Source organism: Cucurbita pepo, chromosome LG13, assembly GCF_002806865.2.
Source record: "Cucurbita pepo subsp. pepo cultivar mu-cu-16 chromosome LG13, ASM280686v2, whole genome shotgun sequence".
NCBI classification, from domain to species: Eukaryota; Viridiplantae; Streptophyta; class Magnoliopsida; order Cucurbitales; family Cucurbitaceae; genus Cucurbita; species Cucurbita pepo.
In genome coordinates, this window is record NC_036650.1 from 1,931,992 (window position 1) to 1,941,716 (window position 9,725).

At 34.3% G+C, this 9,725-nt stretch overlaps 1 protein-coding gene across 1 annotated transcript; it reads right to left on the bottom strand.

The window, feature by feature from the left end:
• Window positions 1–263: 263 nt before the first annotated feature.
• LOC111808951 (E3 ubiquitin-protein ligase HOS1-like) lies at window positions 264–7,082 on the bottom strand. The gene is made up of 10 exons (XM_023695204.1): window positions 6,796–7,082; window positions 6,018–6,405; window positions 5,633–5,767; window positions 5,359–5,534; window positions 4,095–4,499; window positions 3,841–3,999; window positions 2,635–3,129; window positions 2,094–2,231; window positions 1,019–1,698; window positions 264–925 (listed from the first exon to the last, which is right to left on the bottom strand). Exons 1-10 carry the CDS (start codon window positions 6,907–6,909, stop codon window positions 751–753), a joined length of 2,865 nt encoding a protein of 954 aa, XP_023550972.1. The 5' UTR covers window positions 6,910–7,082; the 3' UTR covers window positions 264–750.
• Between the last annotated feature and the right edge of the window lie 2,643 nt (window positions 7,083–9,725).

A 9,725-nucleotide genomic window follows, 5' to 3' on the forward strand; every position in this document is an offset into this window, starting at 1 on the left:
TTAAATTATTTAGTATTCTAAAAATTAAAATTACAAATTTAGATAATAAAGTTTTAAGTAATGTAAAAAATTGCACAAGTTGAATATAAACTATGATCAATTCATTTATAAACCTATTTTGTATAATTATTAGTTTGCAATATCATATAATTTATACCATGAAATATTTTATGTATTAAACTTTTTAAGAGAAAATGCTATATTAAAAAATTTTAAAATTAAAATTTAGATCTAATAAATACATAAAAAAAAAAAAAAAATTATTTTCAAAATTTGCACTTAAATATAGATGTCAAAATTGAGGGAGTCCTACCTCTTACCTCACATAAATTAGTTCTCTATCAATATTCGCAATGGAAAAAAGAGGCATTACAAGAAATATTTTCAACCAATCTCACCCGTTGCTGGCCTGATCAAACACACACTCATTTCATCAAATTATCAAGCTATTGATATTGACATTTGAAATACAAAAATTCACATGGAAAATAGAGAGTGAAGGGAAGCAAACAGCAAACCTCGAATGAGTTCCTCGTTCCTTTCCGAGCTTCGCAACGTGAAGCTTTTGGCTGTAAATGATTCGATCTCTCATGGAAGCAGCAAATTCAAGCCACTGCGTCCTCCTACCCTAGCCAAGAGTATTTGAAGGTGGTAAGGTTTTGCAACTCTCATGGTCTTTGAACCGATTCCAAGCTAGCCACATCGCATAAAATGCATTATCTCTGAGTTGTTCGATGAACATGATGGTCATTATCTCTTGGTTAGCCTTGTCCTTCTACTACCGCTTAGGGTAGCTCTGTGACCTACCCTGCTTGGAACTCTATTAGGACTTGCTTCCTCCTCGTCGCTCGCTTCATCAGATCTCCATCTTGGAGCACCATTCGAATATCGAATATCAGCTGCAGAATCTTGTCCTCCTCCATGACTGAATTTTTTGGAACAGACAGTATAAACATAAATAATAACAAGAAAACTGAAAAAAGAAATGCAATGGGAGGATGAAATAGGTGTTTCTTACCTCGAAATGTCCATTGGATCATCTAAAGAAGAGATGTTCCAAGTTCCATTATCTTTAGTAGATCCATTTTCCTGCACTCTCCTTGAAGGAACATCTAATAAACCGAACTTGTGGTCGGGTGTATTATATGTCGGGTTAGCAGTTATCCTACGGGAATATTGAGAGGTGTTCCGAACTTGGTTAGTAATTCCATTTTGCTCTTTATCCAGTGAGAGTTTCTCATGACTATTTGGAAGGAGCCTTGAACTTCTCGTGGCTTCTTCTGAGGGGGAAATATTCATAGCACTTGCTTGATGGAATCCGGAACTAAACATGTCCTGAAAATCTACACTCTTGTGTAGGCTATTTCCTATCTTTGGTACTCTTTCCTTACTACTAAACAGCCTTTTGTGAACCGATGGCGAGCCAAACTTCGCAACTTTGGAATGATTCGATGTCCCACCTAGTCTTCCTGGAGTTTCGAAAACTGGGGGTTTGAGGATAAATTGACTGTCGTTTCTCTGTGATACAGTAGACGTATTAGTTGAGGGGATCAATATACTACTTAAGTGCTGCTCCTGGACCCCAGATGGATCAGCCTCTGGTGACGATTCCACTTTGGAACTAACATCGACCGTGGGCAACTTCCCAGATTTTATTTCCAGCTGTTGGACTTCTGGTAGCAACTCCATGAATTTATCCTGTTCATTTGAGGCATAAAATTAAATATCAAAAACTTAAAAATAATAATAATGAAATAACAAGACCAAGCATGAGTTGCGAACCCAGAAAGTACTATAAAAGCATTTATGAAGGACCAAAAAAATGGCTGTATTGATTTTGCAATTAAATATAGTATTGTTTAGATCGTGAGGTTAAACCTCACATTTAGAGTTGGTGCCAAATGATTTCAATAAAATACTTCAACCTTTGTGGTTGAATATGTTAAACCACAACAAGCCAACAACAATTCAGAACCCATTCAACCGGAAACTTCTGGTGTTTAGATTACACTGAAAAGTGTTTTCTAAAGAACATGCCTTCACCCCATGGCAAACAACCACCCAATAAAATAAACATGGTTCGGGAAACTTACAACCAATCCTGCTCGCCAGTGACTAGTCGATTTCATCCTGGATAAAACATCTTCATGAACAGAATTTTCAGAAAGATAGCCTTGTTCTGCTTTCTGAAGCAAGAGGTTTACTTGGTAGGCCTCAAGATATCGAAACCTCTGAAAGAATATACAGAAAGTCCTCATGATATGCCATCTCCGTGTGCAAAATAGATCTCAAGATGATAATTTAGTAAGCATGCTTTATATCGCAGACGAAAAGATGCCTAGAAATGACAGTGACTTAACTACAACAAAAAGTTAACAAATAAAACATGTCTGTAAGCTAAACCATTAAGAAGAGACAACCTTCTTTGGAGCAAACAAAGCAATCTCTTCAGTCCATTAGTTGGAAAGGAACTGCTGAACGTACAATGTAGGGAAAGAACTTAAAAAGAAGCAATAGTTCGGTTTGCTTTTGTTATTCTTCTTGATAGCTTATCTGGTTCCTTGTATTCCTTAAGTGATTAATTCCAATGGGATGGTTTCTTAAAAAGTCATAACGGGCAAATGTAGAGATTACCTGAAGATAGTATACGAATAGGAGACTTCCAATAGTGGATGATGGATGTGCAGTGGACCACTCCAGCAAGCACTTGTGGAGATGCTTTTCCTCATTAGAACTCCATGGTAACTCAATCATTCTATCCACAAAGTTTCGACGGATACAAAGAAAACAAATTTCAGTCACCAATATTTTCATCCAACCCTCCCAGCTTTTAAATTTGCTTTGAGCATTACCAAATGCATCTTCATGTTCTTCATACTTTTTCCTATCTCTTACCCTATTGCAGACCATTTTCTGGTACATAAATGCTTCGGTCAGGAGTGCACATTCCAGTCTCACCCGGACACCAGTTACAGCTTCCACAAGTGAAACTGGGACTGACATACTGTCATGTCCTGACCACCTCAAAACCATAAGAGCTGTATCAGGATTTTTCCGTTCTAACAAAACTTGAGCAATCTTAGGATGTGTTGCTGGGCCTGAAATGTGAGGAAGAAGACGGCAGGCTTCCTATATGATATCATATTCAGGGAAAAGTTAGAAGTTAGCATGTGAAGAAGACAGTCATACATTACAGAAACGGCAAGAAATAGGCAGTCTGTAAATTTGAAACTAGAAAAACTCTCGAGTAACTAGATTAAACTATTGGCAGAAATTTAAAGGACTTGTCTTGCTCTAGTGTACATCAACGAGGGTGATACTGTTTCATCCTTCACTTCAGTATTAGAGTATACATGTTGGGTTAACTAGATCCCCACACGTAGGACAGTTTGTTAAACTAATGACTCGCCTTACCATGGGGTTCTGTCGAAGACATCGAAGTGAATTCATCAATTCAACCATTTGCACAACCACTATTATGACAATACAACACCCAACCCTATCATTCATTTAGTAACCAAATAACTCAAAAGATACAAAATCCTTGGCACATCGCCAATGGTTTGAATCCATTCTCTCAAATTCCGTCATCGTTTGCATGATTTTACTTTTTTCAAAGAATAACTTGAAATTTTAGGGTCAGTACTAATTCATTGGTCTTGAACTAGAACCACAGTAAGACATATTCTAAATCAATCGTCTATCTCTCCTATCAAACATAGATCCCATGATTAAAAAGTTACACAGCAAATAACCATAAATCTTAGGTATTTGAATAAGTAATGCAAAACTGAAACTATAAGATGAGGACAAGCAGGAGAAAGATTGCACAGAATTTACCTGCAGAGCTTCATCTGTATGATCATCTAGAAGATAAAAGACGAAGGATTCTAATATAGAATGCCGTGTTATACTAAAAGAGGCTGCAAAATCCTCAATAATATGTCTCCATTTCTCGTCAGGCATTGTCCAGTGGCGGTCAAACAAGTAATACAAAAGCTACCATGATTAAGGAGAAAAAAAAGAGGAATATATCTAGCCAATTATATAATTTATATGGGCAATGAAACAGATGTATCACTAAAGAAGGATACAATTGCTTCCTTTGCAACCAATACATCAGAACTTCCACGAAGAAAGAGGACGTCAACAGCAACTCGAAGATTTTCAAATGGGTAGCATCCTGAACTCCCCCCAATCTTAGATCTAAAGATTACTGGGGCCCCATCATTTTCCAGAGATGCAATTTCTAAACCATCCACTACATCTAGGGAGAACCACTGCTCTATATCAAGATTCCCCAGTGCATCCTCGATAAAGAGAGATCCATCCAGTCCAATGGAATCAGCAGAGTCATCTAAAGCATCAGGCCATGATTGCCGGATGGCAGCAGATTTCCTTTCACGAACAGCAGTAAGCCATGATGTGAAGCTAGAATGGCGGGACCTGATATTCTCCAAAAACTGATGCCTTATGCACCACATCATAATCTCCATGTGCTGGTAAAAGAAATTGTAACCAAAAAGTATTTTAACATGAAGACTATCGTGAGAAAAGGGACAGTAGTTACAGTAGGATGGTCTAAAATTCTAATCTCCCAGCTTCTTGCTAACCCTCCATGGGACATATAGATCTACCAGTAACTGAATTGCAAACATTTACTATTTAAAAGTGGGGAAAAAACAGAAAGCTAAGAGAAAATAATCTAATTTTACCTTCATAATCTGTTTTCTAAACCTAGAAAATTTATGGCAAAAGAAAATAAAAAATAGCATTCAATGCCAATGGATGAGAGTCTAGTCTCTACAGATTATAAATTCCTATGTTTACTTATCCAACGATAATAAATTTGATAGAAACCATCTACGTAGTCGACATAAATGAAGAGTGATAAAATGATCACACATGCAACCTCCTGGATGACTTATCATTGCCAGATGCTAACCAGTAATAATGTTTTTTTTTCCTTCTTCACTAAGGAATGTCAATTTTAATATTTTTCAGTCGTGTGAAAGGAAATATTGAATACAGAGTTGTGATAATATCTTTTCATCAAAGGAAGAAAAGAGAAACAAATTTTGGGAAAGGCTATCTTTGTTTTTCTCAAGTTGGAGAACATCTTAGCATATCTACTGAGTTAGCTTGTTTCCATTTAGTATTCTCCAACTGATCAGAAAGCAGATCTACTAATTAACAAAGCCAGATATCAGGATTCAGTGACATGAACTATTAAAATGACATTTAAGTTAATCGAAGGCCAGCACATATTTCATTTAAGGACAGCCAAGAACTATGTCCTAATGTAAAGCAGAAAACTACTGAGATTGATAACCGTATTTGCTACCAAAGATATTGAACCTGCTTGATCTTCAATATGCCCTCATGAAGATTGTGCAGGTCCTCAAGTTGTGCTGAATGAGAGCTTCTAAATGATGAGTCTAAAACTTCTAGCACATTGGATATGCCAGCAAGCAGCACCGAAAACTTAAGTAGTAGGCTCATCCTAGACCTCATTCCCTCTACACCAGAGTTATCTAAAATGAAATGGAAAGTATACATACAAGCTTATAAGTATTCAGTATGCAGGCCATATTAAGGTACAAGGAATCAAAATCTTCAAGATTTAGCTTACATATTTCTTGAAGTTCTGTAATAATGTTCCTGGAGGCCCGCTTACACCAATCCTTCACAACCACTTCATCCAATAAGAATGCAATTACAGGATCACTTGATACAGCACTCTCATCCATACAAACATCTGTAACATCTGAGAACTTATTGTAAAGGAATCATGAACTTTAAACATTAGATTAAACACAAGTTAACAAAGTAAGATGATAAGCGTATTTCTTCAAAACGGATTGCAACTTTGTTAGATTGTTTAAGGCCTCCCATGCAAAAGAAAATAAAGAGAGAGAAACAACAAGTGTTTCACGGTAAGGTGAAAAGAGGACAATATAAGAACTGGATGACATATACGTGGAATGCTAGCACAATAGTCAGACTGATAAGGATACAGTGACAGATTAAAGAAACTAAGTTGTTTTCCAGCGCAATATCAAATAAGGAGTACAAGCGTTGAACATCTGTAGTTATTCTATTCTCCCCATCTTCCTCAGGAGGATTCTCCTTGGAATTCTTGGGAATGAGACCAGCTTCAACACACTCATAAAAGAGACGAAGACGTATTCTAGCACTGGTTTTTGGAACTGGGACTCGGCATATTGGACAAATATCACACCGTTGGCAACATTCTTCACACAGAGAGGCATGCCCACATGAATTCAACACAAACTGAACATCCCGTCCACAGCTTCTCAAGTCTCGTGTAGCTCGACAATGCTCAACTTTTGCTTCATTGCATAACTCGATCAGATCAATAGATGCCAAATGTTTCAGCGCTTCCTAGATTTAAAAATATAATCAAAACAGTTAAAAACAGTCTACCACCTAATGAACAGACTAATTAAAAATCAACGTCTAACAGGATAAGCATCATTTTAATGAATACAATGCCATCAACCAGTCAAATCCACAAACACAAACGTTCGACAGGCAGTCAATAATTTTGAATAATATAACAACCACAACAACCATTAAAGCACATAACTAGTAAAACTTTAAGCAAAAGTTGCTCTACACTCTACAGCAGCAACTCGAGAAGGGAAATACTTCCGGAAAGAAAAATCAAAGCACAAAAAAACATGAACTCTCCACATGCTAACCAAAATAGCTAGGGTTTCCCTATCAAGCATTACAACATAAACGCATCAACTAGTAGAAAGAAACGAGTACCTGTACTGCTCGACTACTGTAATCAGGTCGCAGAGACGAAGAAGTGGAGGCTGAAGCAGCCCTGCCATTAGTATATGTCGAAGGAACGGCGTGACCGTCGATTTGCCTGTCCATTGAGAGGGAGAAGAAGCAAACAATATCCCCGAGCGTTGAGGACAAAGAATGATAGTGAAGAAGTTGAAGCTAGGGCTTGTCAATGGAGGAACGCCATTATAGATGTTTGAAGGTTTTGAAGCTTCCAAGTTCCGCATACAGAAAAATTGAAAAGCTTCTCCTACGGGGGAGAGGAGAAAATAAATGATTTTTTTTTTTTTTTTTTTTTTTTTTTTTTTTTTTTTTNACAAAATATAAATGGGCCGGGTTCAAACTAATTCAGGTTTTGGGCTCGCACTTGGCCCAATGATATTAATTAAAAAAAAACATTCTCAATAATAATAATAATAAATTATCTCACATTTCTTTTTTTTAATTGTGGAGTTTATTTCATTACAAATGTGTTTCCAAATAAAATATTTGGAATATTTTCCGTCAATTATTTTAAAGTCTTTTCTTTTCTCTGAATAAATCCAATTTTATAAAATGCTTTTTTCTGTTATTAATTTTTTTTTTAAATCATTCAATAATTTATACTAAAAACATTTTAAATTATTATTTTTTTAAAAGTACTTATAAAAATTAATTTATTGAATAATTATCCAATAAAAAAATCAACCATGTAATTTAACTGATTATATTGTTATGTGAAAAAAAATCTTAATTTTTTATTTTTCGACTTTATAAAAATTATGTTTGTTTTCTCATCATTTATTTACAAAAAAATTTCATATTAAACGTAAGAATTCATATTAATTAAAAAAATAAAAATTTATTGAAAATAAAATAGCATGGGTAAAACATTTTAACCCAAATAATAAATTAAAAAAAACTTTTAAAGGTTTAAGAATGATAAGTTTTTAAATTTTTTAATTAAATAGTATTATTCCAACAATTTTTAATCAAAATTAATATATTCATAATAATACGTAACTATTTAGATCTCGAATTTTGTAACTTATAAAAATTTAATCACCAATTTAAATTTTTAATAAAAAAAAATTAATTATTTCTATTATTTAATGATTTAGATTTTCTTCGTCCATATTAAATTTTTAGTCCCTTTATTAGTACAATAAATTTCATTAAATATTTATATTAATTTTAGGGTACTATTCTAAATTTTAAAATACAGAAATTATATTATTATATATTAAAGTTTACGTATTAAATTATTACAAGTAAATAGACTCACACCAAAATTGATTTTCACAAAAATATCATTAAAATAAATGTGCGAGCATATTGGAAAAAGTCAAATTACCAATTTACCCTTAATATAGAGTGAATTTTGGTAAAGGCCACTAAACGACAAAAGAAGAAAAAAAAAAAAAAAAGGAAAAATCAGTATCAACGCGTCACCTGTCGGCTGTTGTGACCTCTTTTCCTACCAAGCACATGACGCTCCCTTTTGTAATTCACGAAATAAAATAGCCATCATGAGGGTATTATGGTCATTTCACTCTCTCGATTTTTAGAGTTTCAGAATTTTCTGCCTTTGTGTGAGGGAAAAGTCACATAACAATTAATTAATTATCAATCATATTCTAATATCAATTTTTTATGAGATTTGAAATGACAAAAATACCCCAGAGATCGAGTCGAAAGATCCTCGATTTATTTGAGCGTTGGAGTCGAATTGGAAATTTATTTTAGGTGTCCGATCAAGGATGGGATGGTATTTCTACCCCATCCCTCACTTCACTCCTAAACTCGACTCGTTCATATTCTTAATCAAAATTTTAAAATATATATTGATTTGTTTAACATTTATTTTTTTGGGCGGGGAAAAATCTAGGATTGACAGGGACCGAGGCAAGGATATGTCCTCGTCCCACCCCGTTCCCAACTCTATGTGAAATTGAAATACCTTATCTTTAAAAAAATTTAGTATATTTATTGTAATTATTTTAGTTGAATTCAAGTTTTTTATTATTCAGTTAGATGGGTTAGACTCAAATTGACTTCGTTTTTTAAGTTCATATTATACTAAATTGTATCTGATCGGTAAAATAATATCAGTAAGTATCTTTAATATTTTAAAATTTTTTATTTTGTCTTTAACGTATTAAAAATTATTAATTAACTCATTTTCTTAAATATTAAAATTTATTAGACAAATTTATACAAACACAGATCCACCCGATGGTAACAAATATATGTATATATATATATATATATATATATATATATATAATACAACTCGTGACATACTGTCATGACTATTCATTAAATATTATCATTCTGACTATGACTAACATGCCCCATACTATAAATACATAACATCATACATCTTTACATGACGTGTAGAGTCCAAAAGTAAGTTTATTTATCTCGATCATAGTCTATCTCCACAAAATGAACTTGAATTGGGGCCATTAGGGATGCTCACGTACTCGAGCGACTTCCCAAGTCAATCACAATTGCCATTTTCTATAATTTAAGCTGATTCTTGCATTTAAAATTATAAAGAATAGTCTAAATTGATTCAGTCAATGAAAATCCAACTCAATCAATACCAATGACATGTCGTGACTGGTTAGGCTTGGTTGATTTTATCATAAAAGAAAATAGGTTTCAGGGGTTCATTAATTGGTAAACCTCTGGTGTTGGTAAGGTTAGGACCGTGGTCATTCGTCTCCGATTTGCTGACTGGTAAGATCTTTGAGATTGACCATCCAGCTGGGTTGGTTTGACTATACGTTTCTATTGAAAATGAGTCAGTTGTCTACGCGAGTCACTTTCTTCCAGGCCCGTTGGACATTCTTGTTCAAATATAGGTATAATATGACCACTTAGTTTACGTTGCCACGATTTTGTTCTATGGAAGCGGGCGG